Source organism: Brachyistius frenatus, unplaced genomic scaffold (assembly GCF_029030835.1).
Source record: "Brachyistius frenatus isolate BFR_SWC_R1_liver_20210118 unplaced genomic scaffold, ASM2903083v1 Contig_90, whole genome shotgun sequence".
NCBI lineage: Eukaryota > Metazoa > Chordata > Actinopteri > Embiotocidae > Brachyistius > Brachyistius frenatus.
In genome coordinates this window covers 200,120-225,627 of record NW_027210689.1, presented here as the reverse complement: position 1 = coordinate 225,627, position 25,508 = coordinate 200,120, and the positions used below count along the sequence as shown (strand labels likewise).

At 43.9% G+C, this 25,508-nt stretch overlaps 1 protein-coding gene across 2 annotated transcripts; it reads left to right on the top strand.

Annotated features, from left to right (window-relative positions):
- Window positions 1–2,470: 2,470 nt before the first annotated feature.
- On the top strand, window positions 2,471–7,058 carry tspan34b (tetraspanin 34b). 2 transcript variants are annotated; one of them, XM_069710112.1, is made up of 8 exons: window positions 2,471–2,845; window positions 4,895–4,971; window positions 5,287–5,502; window positions 5,706–5,780; window positions 5,890–5,997; window positions 6,085–6,222; window positions 6,331–6,423; window positions 6,547–7,058. In XM_069710112.1, exons 2-8 carry the CDS (start codon window positions 4,915–4,917, stop codon window positions 6,604–6,606), a joined length of 747 nt encoding a protein of 248 aa, XP_069566213.1. In that variant the 5' UTR covers window positions 2,471–2,845; window positions 4,895–4,914; the 3' UTR covers window positions 6,607–7,058. The 2 variants fall into 2 exon arrangements, with proteins under 2 accessions (XP_069566213.1, XP_069566212.1); XM_069710111.1 differs by lacking the exon at window positions 2,471–2,845 and having other exon boundaries at window positions 4,244–4,971.
- The last annotated feature ends 18,450 nt before the right edge of the window (window positions 7,059–25,508 follow it).

Below are 25,508 nucleotides of genomic sequence, written 5' to 3'. Positions count from 1 at the left end.
TCCCGTCAGTTTTCTTAACTGGTAAATTACTATAATATGTAAATCTGACTCATATTTATATTGTACCTTTCTTTTTCTTAAAGACATTTGTTTGACAGAAGTGGTCAATAATATACAGTGTGTTTTGCTTCTTGCATAACGCACTAGGGTGTGTGTTTGCATTTGTGACCAAGTGTGGGTGTGCATAAATAGTATGAAAAGCATAAGTGTCATGACACCTCGTCGTACAATCGCTTCACAGATTCTGGACCCTTTTAGTCAGATGAATTAATGTTGGACGTGTTAGTGGTTTCAGGATGTTTAAATACAAGGTTTAGCATGGGAACATTAAACTTTGTCAGGTCACATAAAGATGAGATGAGGTGATCAGGACTTAAATTCGTAATTGTAAGAGAGAAATATCTAGTGAGCATAAATGGATTGATTATCGATTTGAATATTTTCCCTTCAAGTAGGGATTTTCCACAAGTATTATCATCAGCTATTTAAATGCCATGGCAACATTTTCCTCTTGGAAATCATCTATTCTTCCTTGTTGTTCCATTTGAGTTAGTAATTTCTTTCACTCTGCATGGTTTTAATGGAAGGAAATATAAGGCCAAAGTCTGAGGAGCATTCAACCCACCGATAAACCAGTTTACCATTAATTTAGAAAAACCTAGTGATGTAGTGTCCAACTGAAGGATCATGTGTACACATGAAGCTGTGTTCTGAATGAGCAGGAGCCTCTCTGTTGTTTGGATCATTTTCAAAGAGAGCATTGTATTGTACAGTGGCTCATGTAAACCAGCATGCCTCCAACACGTCATCAAGGCAAACATCTTGTATTACCCTACTGTGCCATTCTGTGTGAAAAATGTGAGACAGTGATACACTAATGGTTGCCTGACCTATTTGAGATGGATGACTAAGCCAGGTTCTCTGATACAGCTTGTAATATGGATCATTTCATTTCCAATTTGTTTTTTTAAGTTATAAAAAGTTGCTTTACACATGTTACTAATATGACTTGTAAAGTTGAGATCAAAGCCCAAAATAACTCCGCTATACCAGGATTATTTACAGCTTTATAGACAAAGCAGAGTAACTCGTGCAGGTTATTCAATTGTTATTAGACAAATTAGGCAAAGTATGTTGAATTTTTTTAATCATGCGCTCCTTTAAGGAGCTTTAACAAAAGTTTTTCCCTATTGTGGGTTTTAATCACCACAAACAGTTGTGTAAACCAAATTGTACATGAATGCTGTTAAACTAGTTCACTGAAAAACACATACAAGAAATAATAACAATCATAATTTTTTAAAAAGTAATAATAATGGGCGTTGAGCAACACTGGGCAGGCTGATGTGGCCAGTAACTGCAGATCAGTAACAGGCAGTCCAGAACCAGAGATACCTGCAGAAAGGTGCAGGGAGCGAGAGAAAGGAAGAAAAAGCACAAATTATGGAAGGAGGATGAAAAGATTAATGACACGCAATTGTGGCATATGCATGGAGAGTGAAAGAGAGGAGGAAAAGTGCTCAGCGGGACGTCCCCCAGCAGCCTCCAGCAGCTAAGGGATGGTTCAGGGGACACCTGAGAGAACTATAAACTTTAGTATAAGGAATATTTGAAACCTCGTCTTATCTGAGGCTAAGACGGAGTTATCAGAGGGTATCTGCCTCCTAAACCAAAACTGGGAGCTGGTTTCCCAGGAGAGGAGCCTGAAAGATAAAGGATCTACCCTGTAGTATACCTTTGGAAGCTCCAGGAAGGAGTCTTGTCCTGGAAGTGAAGTGTTGTATTTGTATATGATACTTTAAAGGTCTTTGAAACATGATGATCCTTTAATGACCATGAGCTTGGTCAGTAAGGGATTTACATATGGAGAAGGGTTTTTAATGTTGTAGATTTTACAAGAAGGATATTGTGGATATTAGAAAAGTTATATAGGAGAGAGCATTTTCTGTTCAAAGCACTAAATCAGATAAAATGTCAGAAAGTTTGGATTAAAACTCTGAGGGGCAGGTGGAAAAAAGGTCATACAGCAGAGTACTGTCCCTGCTGTGTCCATCCCTTTTTAGTGCTCCCGTGGAGACATTTCTGCTGCAGTCTGTCCTATTTGCATGATTTTTGTATCAGGTAATGTTTTCTATATTTGCATCTTACTTTGTTTTTGCATGTGCATTCTGTATTTGCCGTCTTTTTCTTCTAAATGCTACGACTGTGTTAACTTGGTGGAGAAGTTTTGCTTTTCATTCGTTTTGTCAAATTGCTGTTACAGTCCTCTGCAGATAGAAAACTACTGTCCAATTTTTGTGTACAACTTTTTTCAGTAACATGCCATGGCAGGGAAAGTTTGAGACCACTATGTGGTCATTAATTACAACTTGTTACAATCACAAGAAGTCACATGATTTATCCATATTTACAAACTGTGTTCAAATTAACACCTTGAAACAGGAACATACAGAATGTGTGTTATACAGGTGACCTTCCCTCTCTCCCCCTCCCTCAGGAGAAACAAAGCTAGCTCCATGGTGATGTGTTGTTACTCAGCTGCTTTGGTCACACCCAGTCACTCCCCCTCCCTTGTAGCACTGATAACCAGAGGGAGCATTAAAATGAGAGTAGAACGCTGGAAAAGTCCTTCACAAGCTCTTTTATGTGTTACAGGGTGACAACGCCACAGGAAGAGAGACATAGAGAGTACTTTGTGGGTCATTTTCCAAGGACAGAAGAATAATATACTCCTGTGATAATCAGTGTGCTCCCACAGCAACAGCCTCAATCACAGTAGTTGAAGGCAGAGGCTCCAAACAGTGACCGAGCCTCAGAGCACGCCCTCGGATATCTCCTGTGAGAGGTAAGCCACAGAATAACTTAATGTTGACTAATTGTGATTTAAAGTTATATGAGGGCTTCTCCTTGTGAGTTTCAGGTCTTGTTATTTTTCAAGTGGCATGCAAACAAGAGCGATCCATCCAACAATGATCCTTTGTCTCCTGAGACCTGCCTGCAATTATTCCGCTCAATGGCGTCCTATGAGATTTGTCTGTGTTTTTGATTAAAGTATGTCAGAGAGATAAACTGGAGGTTTGGTTGATATAAGACAAGCAAATATCAACCGCATGTCTGCTAACATTTATACAGTAAAGTGTTTAACATATCACATCCAAGCACCAGCTTTGTTTTTTTGATTTTAGACATCAGAACATGTAAACGTTGCCAGTGGGTCCTTTTTCAGTCATTGCTGGGGCATTTTGAGATTTGCAAGTGGCTCTAGCTTGTTAATACATCACCAGGCAAACTCTTCAGTGTCAGAGTGAAGTTACTGACTCCGAGGAAGTGAAACGACAGCAAGGGTTTGGGGGAGTCAAGACAACCACTCGTGTTTCGGACAGCATCCCAGCCCCCTGAATGTATGATTAACTTGATGATGACCAGCTTTACTCTGACACAGCAGGAAGGCAAAACGATCTGACAAAACATTTCCTGCTTTCAGTTAATTTAAGTCTCAAACTAACCACAAAGGCTGTCATGGAGCAGTAGGTGTGAAAGAAATAATAGAGAGAAGAGGCCGCAGGGGAGATTCCAGTTCTAAGAAAGCAGCCAGTTGCTACACACAATAGGGTTCTGCTCAGTCATTGTCACTGGGCATAACAATTTGTCTGTTTTGTCACGCCGCACAAAGGCCACTGTTCCCCTGCTGGGTGGTCTACACACACACACACACACACACACACACACACACACACACACACACACACACACACACACACACACACACAGATCTAAAAGTGACAATCTTGAAGTTGATGGTAGGGAGTGTAAAAAAAAAAAAAAGGGGGGGGGTGGTTCAGAGATAGGGATAGATGGAGTTATATGTGTTTCTGTGTTTGACAGGTGATAAGGAAAGATGTATTTATGCATTTATGTGAGAACATTTAGAAAACACATTGACAGAATACTGTGTACACTTTGGCCAACATTGAGGTAGGCTAGTTAATGGTCTCTCAAGTATCTCAGTTCACCACCAACTCATCCCAGAGTACTTGATCTCATGTATTAGCCTGCCGACTGGCTACATCATTTTCAATGCAAATACACACTCTAGAGTCTTTATTTTTTTAATATACAGCATTTAGGCTGATGTAAGGCCCCACATCATCTTCAGGTTTATGATTTTAAGTATTATAGCAAAGTGTTTAAAATGTTGCTGCAAAAAATAGAAGAAACACTTCCTGTTGATCTGTAAATCAGCAGTTTTGTTCCCTTTCTCATTTCCATACCAGTTTGTGTTTGTGCAGTGAAAAAAAACTTTCCAGGACACACAGTGAAGTACTTCCTCAATCGTTGACTCTTTTTTTCCCCCATTAATGCTAAAGTAAATGGCCTCACCCATGTTCCAAGGTGATGTGTGTATTGTAAATGCACTTAGAGTGAATGAAAGGCTCATGTCACTCCAAGTGTGTCTGAAAGATGAGTTATTAAGCTTACAGAGGGTAAAAGGTGAGGAGAAGGGAATGTAGCAGGTGTTTTCCCCTCACCTGCCTTCTCCCACCTCACAGAGTATCACCTAATAAGCATGGTGTAACGATGTAGTGAAACAGAGGAGAATTGTAACGCAACACATCAGCAAGATGTGCACACAGATGACTCGTGTGTGTACAAAACTGGTATACGTGGCATTGAGAATACATTTAAGTATTAAAACAGACAAAAGTAAAATCTTCATGAGGACCACTGCACATATCAGGAAGGCAGCGCTGACACTAACAAGTCTGCTGTGATGGCTTTCAGTAGTAGCACTGTCATATCTGTCATCCCAGAATTTAATTTAAAAAAAAGAATTCACAATAAACATCACTAATGTTGACCAGTATCTTTATTCTGTCTAATTTTTCCGTTTTAGGTGAACAAACAGACGCAAACATGGGATGCTTTGGATTTCTAAAAGGCATGATGTTTGTCTTCAATGGCATTATTTTTGTAAGTCAAGACTTGTAATATTTAATTCCAAACAATTCAAAATAGGATTTGCAGCATGAATGATCAACACAAATATGCAAATGAAGCACTTGAAGAATTTGAATAGAAAATGTATATTTTGTAAATGGAAGCTTCAGCAGTGTACTGTTGCACTTCTGAAACATTGTTAGACTCGAGAAAATCGGATAAAAAAGAAAAGGAAATTGCAAGCAGCAGAGGCAGCGATATCTAGATATTCAAGGTCTAAAATAGGCTAACCTCTAACCCCCCCCCCCACACACACACACACACACACACACACACACACACACACAGTTGGCTGGTGCTGCCATTCTGGGTGTTGGGGTCTGGATAAAGGTGGACAGCGGATCCATCCTCAACTTCCTTGGCAAAATTGAAAACGCCCCGACAGCACTCAATCAAGTGCTCAATGTTGGCTACCTGTTGATTGCACTCGGGGCTCTGCTGGTCGTCATCGGCTTTCTCGGCTGCTGTGGAGCCGTCAAGGAGAGCCAGTGTATGCTGCTGCTGGTAGGTTGTTCTTTGCTATTTTACCAGAGTTAAATAAAAGTTTTTACATTTTGGGGCATACTCTTACTTTATTTCTTGAGATTAATTAAATGAGAAGAGTGTTACCACTTTTATTTTCAAAGAGTCAAACTTTTTCTGTTGCAAATGTTATTTTAAGCAGGTCCATTTCAATAAAATGCCTGACTCTCCCATCCTTTCCCTAGTTTTTTATCATAGTGTTGCTGGTCTTCATCGCAGAGGTTGCAGGAGCAGTGGTGATTTTGGTATTCAGACCACTGGTAAGTTATTAAAGGACTTGTTGACACAGGATACTAGTTGCCAGATTATTATGATATTTGTTAACCTTTGGTACCTGGATGCAAATTCTTCTCTGTGCTTGCATGTTAGGCAGATGATTTGTTTTCCAAGCTTGGCAAAGCAGCAGTTGAAAACATCAAGAACGACTACGGGACAAATCCTGACATCACTGGCCTGTGGAACACTACAATGAGCACGGTACATTATTCTTCTGAACAAATGGAAAATGTGACCTGTCTCATGCCGCTTGTTTTGTAACATATACTCTCTTTGTGTCAACACTAGTTAAAATGTTGTGGATTCTACAACTCGTCCGACTTCATCAACTCTCCATATTACATGAACAACAAAATGAAATACCCACCACAGTGCTGCCCGGACACTCACAGTCCATGTAATCAAACAGTGGTTGACAATGTCACGGTATGGACTTTGCAAGTATAGTACAAACAATTAAAACATCCATGTGCATGATCCAAAACAATTATCTATGAATAATAAATGTTTGTCTTACCTCTATATTTTCCTCAGACAATCAATGGTTGCTTCCTAAAGATCAAATATCTGATTGATGAAAACACTGTAGTTATCGTGGGAGTGGCGCTCGGGATTGCAGCTCTGGAGGTATGACACTAATTTTAGATTAGGCTCATTTGTATCACAAAGAGGCTAAAACTTCTCTTTTGTGAACAGTTTCTCACTTTACCTTTGAATTGCATGTTTGACTGATATGTATGTTCTCCTCAGATATGTGCCATGGCCGTGTCAATGATCCTCTACTGCAGAATAAAATCTACAAGCGCCTAACTACATGTGACAAAATCCTCAGAGGGATCACTTTAATCACTGGAGTCTTTCTACTGCCTGCCTGTATCTGTGCTGTAATGACTCATGACTGAAGACAGTTAACAACTGTCAGGTTTCATGCAATCAGAATAATAACAAGTCTATTTTTACTACATTTAAACATAGAGATGACTTTTATTAAAATATATATCATCTACACTTCTAAAACCAGCTTCTCACGCCGTTTCCTTCACCAGTGATTGTTGTGCCTTCAACACATGGCCAGTTAACGAGGAGTTACATGACAGGTGCGTTCACTGTGATAATGAAACAAAAGCTGGTATCAGTGTTGGAGACAGGAAGCATAACTGTGAATGTTTTTGCCATGACCCAGCTTGTAAAAATGCAATAGAAGTGATTCATTATTGGTTTGTATGTTGTAAGATGATTGATTTTAAAATAAAATCCAGATTTCTAAATCAAGGATTTGTGGATTCTGGTGAGTTTTTGAATTGGTTGTAAAAATTTGTGCTGTTTTACAGAAGTTTTGAAGGGTAAGACCAAGCAACACATTTCTGGTAAAAAGTGAATAAGAATCTGTCTTTAATTTCCTCATTTAGCAGGCTTTAACAAGGAAACTTGTGTGGCAGCAATCACATTGAGGTTAAAATTGCATTTTCAGCGATAGAGTTTGATGTGAGATTAAATGGGTTAAGACAGGTGCCATTTACCTGAAACTATTAACAGCACAAACATGAGCCCTGATTTAGAATTTTGCTTCCGCGTCAGACAGCATAAACTAAGTAGTACTATTACCACAGCTGCAGTTTCTTGACCTGGATTAGTTGTGCATCGATTTGGACTCTGGTTTCATTTGGCGCTTATAGTTTGGAGAGAAACTTCCTCGTACGAGGGCACCACTTGATCTTTGGAATGTCCTGGTTAATATAAGTAAAGCACACGAGTTAAAATGTCTGCCCAAGACAAGTCTTACTTTGGGATTCAGCTAGCAAGCATCACTTATTATATTTTCATCATTTACATCAAATGCTTTCCAGCAGTCTTTGCTCATAAGAACCAAGAAAAAAAAATAACAAAAATCTCCATATTCCTGCACAGTGATCAAAACTTTAACTGTCAGCTGATAAAATGATGCGAACATCTCTGCTAGAGGTACGTTGTAAATAGATTGCATCTCTATCCAGGTATAAAAAAGACCATAGTCTTATTTATTTTTACAAAATTATTGATAAGATATAAACAAATATTTTGCTTTGAATCATTATTGTACCATTTTTTCTTCTCCACAAACAATTTTCATTGTCATCAATCGTAACAGACTCCGTTAAATAAAATTCAGGTGTTTAAACATGTTTAAACACAAAGAATTGGAGTTTAATTAAATAGGAGGGATTTCAGTGAAATGAACAATATGTCACAAAAGCCAACAGCTTACTGCAGAATTATCATGTTTAAAAAAACACATCCTGCTGGAGCCATAATGTAGTTGTTTTTTCCCCTGTTTATTTAATACGCCCCTGACCATATGCACAAAACATGTTGTTTTTATGTTTGGACACTAGGTGGCGCATTAGGGCAGGAAATGCATTTAAGTGAGATTCTGTCAAAACAACACTGTGAAATCTACTGTGATTTAATCAATGACAACTGAAATATTACCTCATTAAAATTAACAACAAAAATAAACCTGAGATTACTGATTATTAAAACGAAGCATTACACTACTTTAGTCAACCAGCTTCTTTTTATATTTATTCAGGAAATAAATAAGTTCAGAAGATTAATAAAAAGTAACGACTGCAAAATTCGACTTCCACATCCATCGAGTAAAACGTGAATGAACAATATGAACAGAGGTTATCTATTTGATCATGTGTATTGTTTGCCCAGATCAAAATGAACAAATTACTTGATGGATATTTGGTGGAAAGTAACAACATGGACTTCCTCAAAGACCAACCTCAGTTTTTTGTTGTAGATGGCACCACTATGTGGCTGTAAACAACTTTATTTTAACTCCTGAAACTGAGGTCTAAAATCAAACTTTGTTTTCCTTGGATTCTTGGTCAGTAATTGTGGGACATGTCTAGCCAAACTACCGTTTCAAATAGTCCATTGTTTTTTTTATTGTGTTGAAAAGAATTGTTAAATGACCATATATGGGAAGAAAATCTCTGCTGAACAGAGAATGGAATTAAAACACAAACAAATTACTGATCAAGAGTTCAAATATTAAGATAAAGTGAATCTGGAAAGTATTCACAGCGCTTCACTTTTTCTTTATTGTTAATAGATTTGCGCAAATTTTAAACAACTTTTTTTAAATTTGTCATTATGGGGGGGTGTAGAATTTTTAGGAAAAAAATGAATTTAATCCATTTTGGAATAACGCTGTAACATAACAAAATGTGGAAAAAGTGAAGCGCTGTGAATACTTTCCCGATGCACTGTAGGTCTTAATTCTTTACTCATGACTGATCTAGAGATTTTTTTATTATTATTATTTTTTTTTTTAAACATTCTGGAAGATGGATTGCTTAGAGTTTGAGGGACATTGAGTAAGGCCGCCATGCCTGAAGAGACAAAACATCCAGTCATCCTATCCAAAGACCAACATGTATCCTTTCAAGTTCCAATTCAAGAATACTGTAGGTTGGGGTTATGTTTAGGTTATGATATGAGAAACCAGGTTCTCTACAGATTGAGGGGCAAATCGCCAACGCCGGGACAATAGCTTCCGGCCGGGTCGATGACGCCGTCCCTCCTGTTCCTGTTTCCGGACAGGTCGCCGACGCCAGGCAACGAGCTTCCGGCCGGGTCGTCGACACAGTCCCTCCCACTCCTGCCTCCGGCTGTGTCGACGCCATGCCTCCAGTTCGGCGTCTGGAGGTATTCCGCCTTCGCCGTCCTCCAGCTCAGCGTCCGGGAGGGTTCCACATTCGCCACCGACGCCTTCCTGTTCAGCGCCTAGACGGGTCCCACCTTTGCCGACGCTCCCCTTCCGGCCTCCGAGGGAATATACGCCGTTGGTTTCCTACCATCCTCCCAGTGACTCTCGGCCTTCGTGGTCGACTCCCTTTTCTGCCACAGGGACATCCTCTGGAGAGGAAACTCAAGTCCATACTGTCTCAAGGTTGTCCTCCTGAGAGGTCCCTCAAGTCTGTACTGCCTCGAGACAGCCCTCCAGAAAGGTTCCTCAGGTCCATACTGCCTCAAGGTCGTCCTCCTGAGAGGTCCCTCAAATCCGTCGTGCCTCGAGACTGCCCTCCAGAAAGGTTCCTCAGGTCTGTCCTGCCTCATGGCCGTCCTCTGGAGAGGTCACTCAAGTGTGTCCTGCCCCATGGCCATCCTCCGAAGCGGTCCTTCAAATCCGTCGTGCCTCAAGACTGCCCTCCAGAAAGGTTCCTCAGGTCTGTCCTGCCTCATGGCCATCCTCTGGAGCAGTCACTCAAGTCTGTCCTGCCTCATGGCCGTCCTCCGGAGCAGTCACTCAAGTCTGTCTTACCTCATGGCCGTCCTCCGGAGCAGTCACTTAAGTCTGGCCTGCCTCGTGGTCGTCCTCCAGAGAGGTTCCTCAGGTCTGTCCTGCCTCATGGCCGTCCTCTGGAGCGGTCACTCAAGTGTGTCCTGCCCCATGGCCGTCCTCCGGAGCGGTTCCTCAAGTCCATCCTGTCTTAAGACCGTCCTCCGGAGTGATGCTTGCCTGTCTGTCTGGCTCCAGGGCTGTCCACCAGTGCAGTTCAGCCACTCCATCCACCCAAGTTTCCTTACTCGTTGTCCTCTGTTGTTGTGGTCCTCCGTCCCTCCTCCCGACCCCCTCCTCCCACCCGGTTCAGTCAAGTTGCCGAGAGGCTCCTGTTGGGGGGGGGGTAACTGTCAGGATCCCTGTCTGACCTTGTGTTTGTTAACCTTTTGGTCCCTGCTATCCTCTCCTGATGTGTTCTGTCATTCCCCTGTTTGTTGGTGTTTGCCATGTGCTTCGTGTTCTGTTCTGTGTCCTCCTCTGCCCGCCTCCAGACACCTCCCATGGCTACACCCCTGATCAGCCTGCACAGCTGAGGACAATCCAGCTGATTACCATCTGAAGGTTGACACACCGGTTCCTCATCCCACTAATCACATCCCGACACAAGAAAACAGCAGAAATGAATTTATTGAGAGAATTTTAACAGCGCGTAAAAATGTGTTTTTGAATCTCTTGTGAGAGAGCAAGAGAGCCAGAGAGAGCACTCCTCCCTGTCACACTTACACTGTCTTGGTCCATATACCTGAATTCAATTCAATTCAATTCAACTTTATTTATATAGCGCCAAATCACAACATAGGTTATTTCATGGCACTTAACACGTTAAAGTCTTTACAGCAAGACTTTACAATATCATACAGAGAAACCCAACAATTCAACAATTCCCACATAAGCTAGGAGGGAAAAAAACCCCTCCTCTTTAAGGGAGAAAAACCTCCAACAGAGGGAAGGAAAAACTCCTTCTTAACAGAAAGAAACCTCCGACAGAACCAGGTTCAGAGGTGGGCGGCCATCTGCCTCGACCGGTTGGGGTAAGAGGAGAGCAGAGAGAGAAAAGGACAGCATAGAGATAGAAGAGAAGAACTGTTGGTGGAGACGACAAGCGCAGGGCCGAGACATGCAGCTCCATGACGGGACATCTGCAAAAGAAAGAAGAGAAACTACGTGAGCGAGGGAACTGAATGGAGACAACAGACAATAAGAAGAAACTATGGGAGAGAAAAGGATGGTGAGGTATGAGTCAGTTAAAGAGTAGGAGGAAAGAAAAGAAGCTCAGCATGTAACGAAGTCCCCCAGCAGCCTCGGTCTATAACAGCATAACTAAGGGTTGGTTCAGGTCTACCTGTCTTATCCGTGCTGTGCGCTCGCAGTTAAGCAGAAGGATTTTATTATTTGCTGATTTCATGGAGTCTGTTCGAGACAAAGTTTGACGAGGCAGCAATATTTTCATGAATTTATTAAAAGCATTTGAACAACACAAGTCCAAAATATGTCTCTTTTTCAGCGTCGTATTTGTTGTTGAAGGTCCTTCCGCGGATGAAGTGTATTTGACTGTCGAATGGCAGGTGCACTCCGTGCAGAGGTTTATCTGGAGCTGTTTGAGAGAGATCAGTCCGCGGGACCGTCCATGGTTCCAAAGTGATTGCGCGCTTCCACTCCTCGTCATTCAAGCTGAATATACGAGTTCAGTCTCGCGTAGAAAGTCGCAGCAATATCCACCAGCGTAGAGATAGGGACCCCACAAAGCCTCGCTCCATCAACGTAGATGGTAACAACTATCCCGCGCGCCTCCTCGTAGCTCAATTGAAGACTGTAGCGATCGTAAGAAAGGGAGACAGACGGCGGGGTGTGCTGCCTGTCGGCGGTGGCATTTCCGTCTCCGTTCATCGTTTCCAAGGTTTTCGAGTGCAACGAATTTTGATGGTGTAAAGGTGATTTCTTCATTGAATGTGAGCGTCTAGCCCATTAATAATACGAATTTTCGGCTTCGGCTTTTCCGACTTTTCCACAGCGGCTTTGGCGACGTGTGCCTTGGTTGGTGCGACCAACGCACACCTCGCCGAAGCCGCTGAGCACCACACGGCTCCGGCTCTGCCGCCGTGAGAACCACCGCGGCTTCTTCATTCTATGTGAACTATGTGAATTTTCGGCTTCAGCTTTTCCAATTTTTCCACAGCGGCTTTGGCGACGTGTGCCCATTCTAGCCCATTAATAATACGAATTTTCGGCTTCAGCTTTTCCGACTTTTCCACAGCGGCTTTGGCGACGTGTGCCTTGGTTGGTGCGACCAACACACACCTCGCCGAAGCCGCTGAGCATCACGCGGCTCCTGCTCTGCCGCGGTGAGAACCACCGCGGCTTCTCTGTGAGCATTGAGCTCATTACTCACACGAATTCCCGGAAAAGTCGGACAAACTCTTTCCGCACTTTACAAAGAGGGAGGGAAGAGAGAGAGAGAGAGAGAGAGAGAGCGCTCCTCCCTGTCATACCTACAGTGTCTCGGTCCATATACATTAATGGGGTTTCAAGCCCGACAAATGGTTTGGTTACACTGCTTATGAAATAAAAGTTGTGTCAGTGTTTCACTCTGTTGTTTTGGAAAGTTAATTACTTTAAACTTAAGACTTTATTTCCTGGTTTTGGTTGTTTTATTTTGAATTAGTCATTTGATCGGGATAACTCTTATATCTTCAGTATCCACATAAATCCTTGTATTGTCCGTGCGTAAAAGGGGCAGTGGAGCTGAATTTGAGCGCTCCATATCTGCATTTGTCTTGAGTTTTTCTGGGATTATGCTGTGTGTTCTTTAAAGTAAATAGAGACTGGATGTTAGTAAAAAATCACCACACTGACTGATTTCCTTCGCCACATCTGTCGCTTTGAAGAATTTCCTACTCTGCAGGTGCTGGATATCACCAGGAGACTGAAACTGCCCTGGACGCTCAGTTCTGTCTTATCCGTGCTGTGCGCTCGCAGTTAAGCAGAAGGATTTTATTATTTGCTGATTTCATGGACTCTGTTCGAGACAAAGTTTGACGAGGCAGCAATATTTTCATGAATTTATTAAAAGCATTTGAACAACACAAGTCCAAAATATGTCTCTTTTTCAGCGTCGTATTTGTTGTTGAAGGTCCTTCCGCGGATGAAGTGTATTTCACTGTCGAATGGCAGGTGCACTCCGTGCAGAGGTTTATCTGGAGCTGTTTGAGAGAGATCAGTCCGCGGGACCGTCCATGGTGCCAAAGTGATTGCGCGCTTCCACTCCTCGTCATTCAAGCTGAATATACGAGTTCAGTCTCGCGTAGAAAGTCGCAGCAATATCCACCAGCGTAGAGATAGGGACCCCACAAAGCCTCGCTCCATCAACGTAGATGGTAACAACTATCCCGCGCGCCTCCTCGTAGCTCAATTGAAGACTGTAGCGATCGTAAGAAAGGGAGACAGACGGCGGGGTGTGCTGCCTGTCGGCGGTGGCATTTCCGTCTCCGTTCATCGTTTCCAAGGTTTTCGAGTGCAACGAATTTTGATGGTGTAAAGGTGATTTCTTCATTGAATGTGAGCGTCTAGCCCATTAATAATACGAATTTTCGGCTTCGGCTTTTCCGACTTTTCCACAGCGGCTTTGGCGACGTGTGCCTTGGTTGGTGCGACCAACGCACACCTCGCCGAAGCCGCTGAGCACCACACGGCTCCGGCTCTGCCGCCGTGAGAACCACCGCGGCTTCTTCATTCTATGTGAGCTACGTGAATTTTCGGCTTCAGCTTTTCCAATTTTTCCACAGCGGCTTTGGCGACGTGTGCCCATTCTAGCCCATTAATAAAACGAATTTTCGGCTTCAGCTTTTCCGACTTTTCCACAGCGGCTTTGGCGACGTGTGCCTTGGTTGGTGCGACCAACGCACACCTCGCCGAAGCCGCTGAGCATCACGCGGCTCCTGCTCTGCCGCGGTGAGAACCACCGCGGCTTCTCTGTGAGCATTGAGCTCATTACTCACACGAATTCCCGGAAAAGTCGTACAAGCTCTTTCCGCATTTTACACAGAGGGAGGGAAGAGAGAGAGAGAGAGAGAGAGAGAGAGAGCGCTCCTCCCTGTCATACCTACAGTGTCTCGGTCCATATACATTAATGGGGTTTCAAGCCCGACAAATGGTTTGGTTACACTGCTTATGAAATAAAAGTTGTGTCAGTGTTTCACTCTTTTTTGGGGGGAAGTTAATTACTTTAGACTTAAGACTTTATTTCCTGGTTTTGGTTGTTTTATTTTGAATTAGTCATTTGATCGGGATAACTCTTATATCTTCAGTATCCACATAAATCCTTGTATTGTCCGTGCGTAAAAGGGGCAGTGGAGCTGAATTTGAGCGCTCCATATCTGCATTTGTCTTGAGTTTTTCTGGGATTATGCTGTGTGTTCTTTAAAGTAAATAGGGACTGGATGTTAGTAAAAATCACCACACTGACTGATTTCCTTCGCCACATCTGTCGCTTTGAAGAATTTCCTACTCTGCAGGTGCTGGATATCACCAGGAGACTGAAACTGCCCTGGACGCTCAGTTCTGTCTTATCCGTGCTGTGCGCTCGCAGTTAAGCAGAAGGATTTTATTATTTGCTGGTTGCATGGACTCTGTTCGAGACAAAGTTTGACGAGGCAGCAATATTTTCATGAATTTATTAAAAGCATTTGAACAACACAAGTCCAAAATATGTCTCTTTTTCAGCGTCGTATTTGTTGTTGAAGGTCCTTCCGCGGATGAAGTGTATTTCACTGTCGAATGGCAGGTGCACTCCGTGCAGAGGTTTATCTGGAGCTGTTTGAGAGAGATCAGTCCGCGGGACCGTCCATGGTGCCAAAGTGATTGCGCGCTTCCACTCCTCGTCATTCAAGCTGAATATACGAGTTCAGTCTCGCGTAGAAAGTCGCAGCAATATCCACCAGCGTAGAGATAGGGACCCCACAAAGCCTCGCTCCATCAACGTAGATGGTAACAACTATCCCGCGCGCCTCCTCGTAGCTCAATTGAAGACTGTAGCGATCGTAAGAAAGGGAGACAGACGGCGGGGTGTGCTGCCTGTCGGCGGTGGCATTTCCGTCTCCGTTCATCGTTTCCAAGGTTTTCGAGTGCAACGAATTTTGATGGTGTAAAGGTGATTTCTTCATTGAATGTGAGCGTCTAGCCCATTAATAATACGAATTTTCGGCTTCGGCTTTTCCGACTTTTCCACAGCGGCTTTGGCGACGTGTGCCTTGGTTGGTGCGACCAACGCACACCTCGCCGAAGCCGCTGAGCACCACACGGCTCCGGCTCTGCCGCCGTGAGAACCACCGCGGCTTCTTCATTCTATGTGAGCTACGTGAATTTTCGGCTTCAGCTTTTCCAATTTTTCCACCGGCTTTGGCGACGTGTGCCCATTCTAGCCCATTAATAAAACGAATTTTCGGCTTCAGCTTTTCCGACTTTTCCACAGCGGCTTTGGCGACGTGTGCCTTGGTTGGTGCGACCAACGCACACCTCGCCGAAGCCGCTGAGCATCACGCGGCTCCTGCTCTGCCGCGGTGAGAACCACCGCGGCTTCTCTGTGAGCATTGAGCTCATTACTCACACGAATTCCCGGAAAAGTCGGACAAACTCTTTCCGCACTTTACAAAGAGGGAGGGAAGAGAGAGAGAGAGAGAGAGAGAGAGAGAGAGCGCTCCTCCCTGTCATACCTACAGTGTCTCGGTCCATATACATTAATGGGGTTTCAAGCCCGACAAATGGTTTGGTTACACTGCTTATGAAATAAAAGTTGTGTCAGTGTTTCACTCTTTTTTGGGGGGAAGTTAATTACTTTAGACTTAAGACTTTATTTCCTGGTTTTGGTTGTTTTATTTTGAATTAGTCATTTGATCGGGATAACTCTTATATCTTCAGTATCCACATAAATCCTTGTATTGTCCGTGCGTAAAAGGGGCAGTGGAGCTGAATTTGAGCGCTCCATATCTGCATTTGTCTTGAGTTTTTCTGGGATTATGCTGTGTGTTCTTTAAAGTAAATAGGGACTGGATGTTAGTAAAAAATCACCACACTGACTGATTTCCTTCGCCACATCTGTCGCTTTGAAGAATTTCCTACTCTGCAGGTGCTGGATATCACCAGGAGACTGAAACTGCCCTGGACGCTCAGTTCTGTCTTATCCGTGCTGTGCGCTCGCAGTTAAGCAGAAGGATTTTATTATTTGCTGGTTGCATGGACTCTGTTCGAGACAAAGTTTGACGAGGCAGCAATATTTTCATGAATTTATTAAAAGCATTTGAACAACACAAGTCCAAAATATGTCTCTTTTTCAGCGTCGTATTTGTTGTTGAAGGTCCTTCCGCGGATGAAGTGTATTTCACTGTCGAATGGCAGGTGCACTCCGTGCAGAGGTTTATCTGGAGCTGTTTGAGAGAGATCAGTCCGCGGGACCGTCCATGGTGCCAAAGTGATTGCGCGCTTCCACTCCTCGTCATTCAAGCTGAATATACGAGTTCAGTCTCGCGTAGAAAGTCGCAGCAATATCCACCAGCGTAGAGATAGGGACCCCACAAAGCCTCGCTCCATCAACGTAGATGGTAACAACTATCCCGCGCGCCTCCTCGTAGCTCAATTGAAGACTGTAGCGATCGTAAGAAAGGGAGACAGACGGCGGGGTGTGCTGCCTGTCGGCGGTGGCATTTCCGTCTCCGTTCATCGTTTCCAAGGTTTTCGAGTGCAACGAATTTTGATGGTGTAAAGGTGATTTCTTCATTGAATGTGAGCGTCTAGCCCATTAATAATACGAATTTTCGGCTTCGGCTTTTCCGACTTTTCCACAGCGGCTTTGGCGACGTGTGCCTTGGTTGGTGCGACCAACGCACACCTCGCCGAAGCCGCTGAGCACCACACGGCTCCGGCTCTGCCGCCGTGAGAACCACCGCGGCTTCTTCATTCTATGTGAGCTACGTGAATTTTCGGCTTCAGCTTTTCCAATTTTTCCACAGCGGCTTTGGCGACGTGTGCCCATTCTAGCCCATTAATAAAACGAATTTTCGGCTTCAGCTTTTCCGACTTTTCCACAGCGGCTTTGGCGACGTGTGCCTTGGTTGGTGCGACCAACGCACACCTCGCCGAAGCCGCTGAGCATCACGCGGCTCCTGCTCTGCCGCGGTGAGAACCACCGCGGCTTCTCTGTGAGCATTGAGCTCATTACTCACACGAATTCCCGGAAAAGTCGGACAAACTCTTTCCGCATTTTACACAGAGGGAGGGAAGAGAGAGAGAGAGAGAGAGAGAGCGCTCCTCCCTGTCATACCTACAGTGTCTCGGTCCATATACATTAATGGGGTTTCAAGCCCGACAAATGGTTTGGTTACACTGCTTATGAAATAAAAGTTGTGTCAGTGTTTCACTCTTTTTTTTGGGGGAAAGTTAATTACTTTAAACTTAAGACTTTATTTCCTGGTTTTGGTTGTTTTATTTTGAATTAGTCATTTGATCGGGATAACTCTTATATCTTCAGTATCCACATAAATCCTTGTATTGTCCGTGCGTAAAAGGGGCAGTGGAGCTGAATTTGAGCGCTCCATATCTGCATTTGTCTTGAGTTTTTCTGGGATTATGCTGTGTGTTCTTTAAAGTAAATAGGGACTGGATGTTAGTAAAAATCACCACACTGACTGATTTCCTTCGCCACATCTGTCGCTTTGAAGAATTTCCTACTCTGCAGGTGCTGGATATCACCAGGAGACTGAAACTGCCCTGGACGCTCAGTTCTGTCTTATCCGTGCTGTGCGCTCGCAGTTAAGCAGAAGGATTTTATTATTTGCTGGTTGCATGGACTCTGTTCGAGACAAAGTTTGACGAGGCAGCAATATTTTCATGAATTTATTAAAAGCATTTGAACAACACAAGTCCAAAATATGTCTCTTTTTCAGCGTCGTATTTGTTGTTGAAGGTCCTTCCGCGGATGAAGTGTATTTCACTGTCGAATGGCAGGTGCACTCCGTGCAGAGGTTTATCTGGAGCTGTTTGAGAGAGATCAGTCCGCGGGACCGTCCATGGTGCCAAAGTGATTGCGCGCTTCCACTCCTCGTCATTCAAGCTGAATATACGAGTTCAGTCTCGCGTAGAAAGTCGCAGCAATATCCACCAGCGTAGAGATAGGGACCCCACAAAGCCTCGCTCCATCAACGTAGATGGTAACAACTATCCCGCGCGCCTCCTCGTAGCTCAATTGAAGACTGTAGCGATCGTAAGAAAGGGAGACAGACGGCGGGGTGTGCTGCCTGTCGGCGGTGGCATTTCCGTCTCCGTTCATCGTTTCCAAGGTTTTCGAGTGCAACGAATTTTGATGGTGTAAAGGTGATTTCTTCATTGAATGTGAGCGTCTAGCCCATTAATAATACGAATTTTCGGCTTCGGCTTTTCCGACTTTTCCACAGCGGCTTTGGCGACGTGTGCCTTGGTTGGTGCGACCAACGCACACCTCGCCGAAGCCGCTGAGCACCACACGGCTCCGGCTCTGCCGCCGTGAGAACCACCGCGGCTTCTTCATTCTATGTGAGCTACGTGAATTTTCGGCTTCAGCTTTTCCAATTTTTCCACAGCGGCTTTGGCGACGTGTGCCCATTCTAGCCCATTAATAATACGAATTTTCGGCTTCAGCTTTTCCAATTTTTCCACAGCGGCTTTGGCGACGTGTGCCTTGGTTGGTGCGACCAACGCACACGTCGCCGAAGCCGCTGAGCATCACGCGGCTCCGGCTCTGCCGCCGTGAGAACCACCGCGGCTTCTCTGTGAGCATTGAGCTCATTACTCACACGAATTCCCGGAAAAGTCGGACAAACTCTTTCCGCACTTTACAAAGAGGGAGGGAAGAGAGAGAGAGAGAGAGAGAGAGAGCGCTCCTCCCTGTCATACCTACAGTGTCTCGGTCCATATACATTAATGGGGTTTCAAGCCCGACAAATGGTTTGGTTACACTGCTTATGAAATAAAAGTTGTGTCAGTGTTTCACTCTGTTGTTTTGGAAAGTTAATTGCTTTAGACTTAAGACTTTATTTCCGGGTTCTGGTTGTTTTATTTTGAATTAGTCATTTGATCGGGATAACTCTTATATCTTCAGTATCCACATAAATCCTTCTGTTGTCCGTGCGTAAAAGGGGCAGTGGAGCTGAATTTGAGCGCTCCATATCTGCATTTGTCTTGAGTTTTTCTGGGATTATGCTGTGTGTTCTTTAAAGTAAATAGGGACTGGATGTTAGTAAAAAATCACCACACTGACTGATTTCCTTCGCCACATCTGTCGCTTTGAAGAATTTCCTACTCTGCAGGTGCTGGATATCACCAGGAGACTGAAACTGCCCTGGACGCTCAGTTCTGTCTTATCCGTGCTGTGCGCTCGCAGTTAAGCAGAAGGATTTTATTATTTGCTGGTTGCATGGACTCTGTTCGAGACAAAGTTTGACGAGGCAGCAATATTTTCATGAATTTATTAAAAGCATTTGAACAACACAAGTCCAAAATATGTCTCTTTTTCAGCGTCGTATTTGTTGTTGAAGGTCCTTCCGCGGATGAAGTGTATTTCACTGTCGAATGGCAGGTGCACTCCGTGCAGAGGTTTATCTGGAGCTGTTTGAGAGAGATCAGTCCGCGGGACCGTCCATGGTGCCAAAGTGATTGCGCGCTTCCACTCCTCGTCATTCAAGCTGAATATACGAGTTCAGTCTCGCGTAGAAAGTCGCAGCAATATCCACCAGCGTAGAGATAGGGACCCCACAAAGCCTCGCTCCATCAACGTAGATGGTAACAACTATCCCGCGCGCCTCCTCGTAGCTCAATTGAAGACTGTAGCGATCGTAAGAAAGGGAGACAGACGGCGGGGTGTGCTGCCTGTCGGCGGTGGCATTTCCGTCTCCGTTCATCGTTTCCAAGGTTTTCGAGTGCAACGAATTTTGATGGTGTAAAGGTGATTTCTTCATTGAATGTGAGCGTCTAGCCCATTAATAATACGAATTTTCGGCTTCGGCTTTTCCGACTTTTCCACAGCGGCTTTGGCGACGTGTGCCTTGGTTGGTGCGACCAACGCACACCTCGCCGAAGCCGCTGAGCACCACACGGCTCCGGCTCTGCCGCCGTGAGAACCACCGCGGCTTCTTCATTCTATGTGAGCTACGTGAATTTTCGGCTTCAGCTTTTCCAATTTTTCCACAGCGGCTTTGGCGACGTGTGCCCATTCTAGCCCATTAATAAAACGAATTTTCGGCTTCAGCTTTTCCGACTTTTCCACAGCGGCTTTGGCGACGTGTGCCTTGGTTGGTGCGACCAACGCACACCTCGCCGAAGCCGCTGAGCATCACGCGGCTCCTGCTCTGCCGCGGTGAGAACCACCGCGGCTTCTCTGTGAGCATTGAGCTCATTACTCACACGAATTCCCGGAAAAGTCGTACAAGCTCTTTCCGCATTTTACACAGAGGGAGGGAAGAGAGAACGAGAGAGAGAGAGAGAGCGCTCCTCCCTGTCATACCTACAGTGTCTCGGTCCATATACATTAATGGGGTTTCAAGCCCGACAAATGGTTTGGTTACACTGCTTATGAAATAAAAGTTGTGTCAGTGTTTCACTCTGTTGTTTTGGAAAGTTAATTGCTTTAGACTTAAGACTTTATTTCCGGGTTCTGGTTGTTTTATTTTGAATTAGTCATTTGATCGGGATAACTCTTATATCTTCAGTATCCACATAAATCCTTCTGTTGTCCGTGCGTAAAAGGGGCAGTGGAGCTGAATTTGAGCGCTCCATATCTGCATTTGTCTTGAGTTTTTCTGGGATTATGCTGTGTGTTCTTTAAAGTAAATAGGGACTGGATGTTAGTAAAAATCACCACACTGACTGATTTCCTTCGCCACATCTGTCGCTTTGAAGAATTTCCTACTCTGCAGGTGCTGGATATCACCAGGAGACTGAAACTGCCCTGGACGCTCAGTTCTGTCTTATCCGTGCTGTGCGCTCGCAGTTAAGCAGAAGGATTTTATTATTTGCTGGTTGCATGGACTCTGTTCGAGACAAAGTTTGACGAGGCAGCAATATTTTCATGAATTTATTAAAAGCATTTGAACAACACAAGTCCAAAATATGTCTCTTTTTCAGCGTCGTATTTGTTGTTGAAGGTCCTTCCGCGGATGAAGTGTATTTCACTGTCGAATGGCAGGTGCACTCCGTGCAGAGGTTTATCTGGAGCTGTTTGAGAGAGATCAGTCCGCGGGACCGTCCATGGTGCCAAAGTGATTGCGCGCTTCCACTCCTCGTCATTCAAGCTGAATATACGAGTTCAGTCTCGCGTAGAAAGTCGCAGCAATATCCACCAGCGTAGAGATAGGGACCCCACAAAGCCTCGCTCCATCAACGTAGATGGTAACAACTATCCCGCGCGCCTCCTCGTAGCTCAATTGAAGACTGTAGCGATCGTAAGAAAGGGAGACAGACGGCGGGGTGTGCTGCCTGTCGGCGGTGGCATTTCCGTCTCCGTTCATCGTTTCCAAGGTTTTCGAGTGCAACGAATTTTGATGGTGTAAAGGTGATTTCTTCATTGAATGTGAGCGTCTAGCCCATTAATAATACGAATTTTCGGCTTCGGCTTTTCCGACTTTTCCACAGCGGCTTTGGCGACGTGTGCCTTGGTTGGTGCGACCAACGCACACCTCGCCGAAGCCGCTGAGCACCACACGGCTCCGGCTCTGCCGCCGTGAGAACCACCGCGGCTTCTTCATTCTATGTGAGCTACGTGAATTTTCGGCTTCAGCTTTTCAAATTTTTCCACAGCGTCTTTGGCGACGTGTGCCCATTCTAGCCCATTAATAATACGAATTTTCGGCTTCGGCTTTTCCGACTTTTCCACAGCGGCTTTGGCGACGTGTGCCTTGGTTGGTGCGACCAACGCACACGTCGCCGAAGCCGCTGAGCATTCCGGCTCTGCCGCAGAACCACCGCGGCTTCTCTGTGAGCATTGAGCTCATTAGAGAGAGAGAGAGGGAGGGAAGAGAGAGAGAGGGAGAGAGAGCGAGAGCGCTCCTCCCTGTCATACCTACAGTGTCTTGGTCCATATACATTAATGGGGTTTCAACCCCGACAAATGGTTTGGTTACACTGCTCATGAAATAAAAATTGTCAGTGTTTCACTCTGTTGTTTTGGGAAGTTAATTACAATCTGGACGGACCTGCATAACACTGATTAGTAACAACTGGATTTCACAAAATTATTATTCTATTTTCTGGTTTCATTGAATCTATAAGAGACCAAATAAAGACAAAAAAAACCCCAATAGAAATTAATTTATTGAAAGAATTTTTACTGCGTAAAATATCTTTCGTTTTTGAATCATCCTCCTTTGTCAATGATTTTTCCGTCATTGTAGTGCTCGTGATGAGTATTGCCACACTAATGACTGAAACACTGAGTGGAAAAAAATCATGTTGGTAGTGAGTCTGATGGTTTGGCAGATGCGCTCGACGCAGTGTTTTACTGTGAAGCTGTTTGAGGAAGCTCAGTCTGCGCCGACCGACGCCCACGTCGCCGAAGCCGCTGTGATCTTACACTGTTACTCGGTGCCATTCATGTTGAACATATTAAACAGTATCGTTAGGCAGATCTGAGAAAGATCCACCACTCTGTAGATGAGGGTATCGAAGAGCCTCACTCCGTCAATTTGAATGGTAACAACCACCCCGCGAGCGGCGTCATAGCTCAGCTCTACTCGAAAGCGATCGCTCAGAGAAAGCCTCAGGGAAGAAGTAACACTTCTGTTTTCTCTGTCCATGTACAGTGTTGCAGATGCTCACGGAGGAAAAAAAAACACTTTCCGTGTTCCCACTTTTCGGTTGATTCTACTTGTGCTACGCCGTATCGGTAATGTTGAGATATTCTGGTCTTCAGTCTTCGATGGTGTTTTTCATTCTCACTATGAAGGCTCGTCGCCTGTGATCCTCCTTATATTCACTCTTTCCCGCACTTTATAAAGAGGGAGGGAAGAGAGAGCGAGAGAGAGAGAGAGAGAGAGAGAGAGAGAGCGCTCCTCCCTGTCATACCTACAGTGTCTCGGTCCATATACATTAATGGGGTTTCAAGCCCGACAAATGGTTTGGTTACACTGCTTATGAAATAAAAGTTGTGTCAGTGTTTCACTCTTTTTTGGGGGGAAGTTAATTACTTTAGACTGAAGACTTTATTTCCTGGTTCTGGTTGTTTTATTTTGAATTATTCATTTGATCGGGATAACTCTTATATCTTCAGTATCCACATAAATCCTTCTGTTGTCCGTGCGTAAAAGGGGCAGAGGAACTGAATTTGAGCGCTCCATATCTGCATTTGTCTTGAGTTTTTCTGGGATTATGCTGTGTGTTCTATGAATTTTCGATTATGTTTTTTTCGCGCGACAAATGGTTTGGTTACACTGCTTATGAAATAACAGTTGTGTCAGTGTTTGACTCTGTTGTTTTGGGAACTTAATTACAGTCTGAACGGACCTACTGCACCGCACATAACTCTGTGTATAGTAATAACTGGATTTTACAAAATAATTATTCTATTTGGTGGTTTCTTTTTGTCTGTAAGAGAAATAATTATGACAAAACAACAACAAAAATGAATTTATTGAAAGAATTTTAACCACATAACAGTCTTTTGATTAAATTTGATATTCTAACATTTAACAACACAGAACAAAATTGATTTTTGTAATGTGGGTCTAGACAAAACATTCAAGTCATGAAGTTATTTTGAGAAGTAATGGCCTATTTCAATGGCAAAATAAATAAAATAAAAATAAAGAATCAACAGAAGAAAGTTAATTTGTAGTTCTAAACATATTTAGTGTGATTTTTACTCACTTTTTGCCTAAATTACAAATATGGAAATTAAGCGAAGACGTCATTTAGCGACTTCTAACGACTTTTAGGACAGCCTACTTTCCTTACTGAGGAGTTGGCAACACTGCTCTACAATGCAGACAGATGAGAGAGTTAGAGGCAAGTTACACATGAAAAGATGGTAGAAAGAAAAAGAAAGATAGCGATACATGTAGAGAAAACAAAGGGACAGAAAATGATGACTGAGACAGAGAAAGGGAGAGAAACATAAGCAACAAATGGCGCTCTCCAAAAAAAGAAAAGTGAACAGCAAAAATAGAGCATTTAATCCGGAATGGACAGACTCATTTCTGTTCATACTTCCCACATGGAGCACTAAACCAGTGTGTCTCATATGTTCAGAAACCGTGGCACTTACTAAAAGAGAAGTTGATGCCAAGGCTGATGATCTTTTGCTGCACAACAATGTGAGATGGCTCAGCAAAGGCAGGGTGTTAGTGCGCTTTTGGTCCATCAGGAGGGAAGTAGCATATTTTTTGTCAGACCCAAGAAGTCAGAAAGCAACACAGTTTCCTCTCTTTTTAGAAAATGAGAAACAGATGGATAATGTGGCCTTTTTGGTTAATATCACTTCACATCTGAATGAACTGAATTTGAGGCTACAGGGAAAGGACAATTACATTTGTGAACTGATGACAGCTGTCCGCTCCTTTCAGAGGAAACTTCAGGTGTTCAAGGAAGACCTGCAGGAAATTTTCCTTTCCTCCAACCGAGTTAATTTTCCATTCCTCCAAAGGTGTTAATTTTCCTTTCCTCCAACCGAGTTAATTTTCCATTCCTCCAAAGGTGTTAATTTTCCTTTCCTCCAACCGAGTTAATTTTCCATTCCTCTAACCGAGTTTGTTCACATTCCTCCAGCTGTGTCCATTCCTCCAAACGAGTTCATTTTCATTGCGGTGTCTGTGTGGCTCCAGTAAGGGCTTTTATAACTTGAATGGGATGTCTTTTGCTTACCATTTGTCCAACGGACCTCCTTTTCCATTTGTGTGATCGTCTACACCAAGAAGGATGACCCGGGTGTCAGCTCACATGGTCGTGGGCTCCTAACTTTATAAGAGCTCAAGACAAAGAAGATACACCAGTTCTGAGTATGAACAGAAGTAGTTTTACCAAGATAGAACCTGACGAGAATGGGGATATATGTAACATACTGTACATGTCAAGGGCTCCATAGTTATTGACCGTCACATTGTCTTGTACAAATGCATGTTCTTTGGGCAACACTCGGGTGAGTGTTTCCAACCATCCAAGGATACGATGGCACTATGGGATGTTTCCGGTAAATTGGAGCCTGGACATGATGAGCTTTGTAAGTCAGGAGAAGAATTTTGAATTCCGTTATTGATTTAACTGGAAGCCAATGAAGAGAAGCTAATATGAGAGAAATATGATCTCTCTGGCTGAAATCTCGTCAGTAACATCGCTGCAGCACTTTGGATCATCCACAGTCTGTTTA

Bases quoted from the DNA above. Each gene is read 5' to 3' on its own strand.
- tspan34b (XM_069710111.1), top strand. From the start codon at position 4,852: ATGTTGACCAGTATCTTTATTCTGTCTAATTTTTCCGTTTTAGGTGAA. The intron at 5,998-6,084 runs GTACATTATTCT...TGTCAACACTAG, and splicing joins GGAACACTACAATGAGCACG to TTAAAATGTTGTGGATTCTA. The intron at 6,424-6,546 runs GTATGACACTAA...TGTTCTCCTCAG, and splicing joins TCGGGATTGCAGCTCTGGAG to ATATGTGCCATGGCCGTGTC.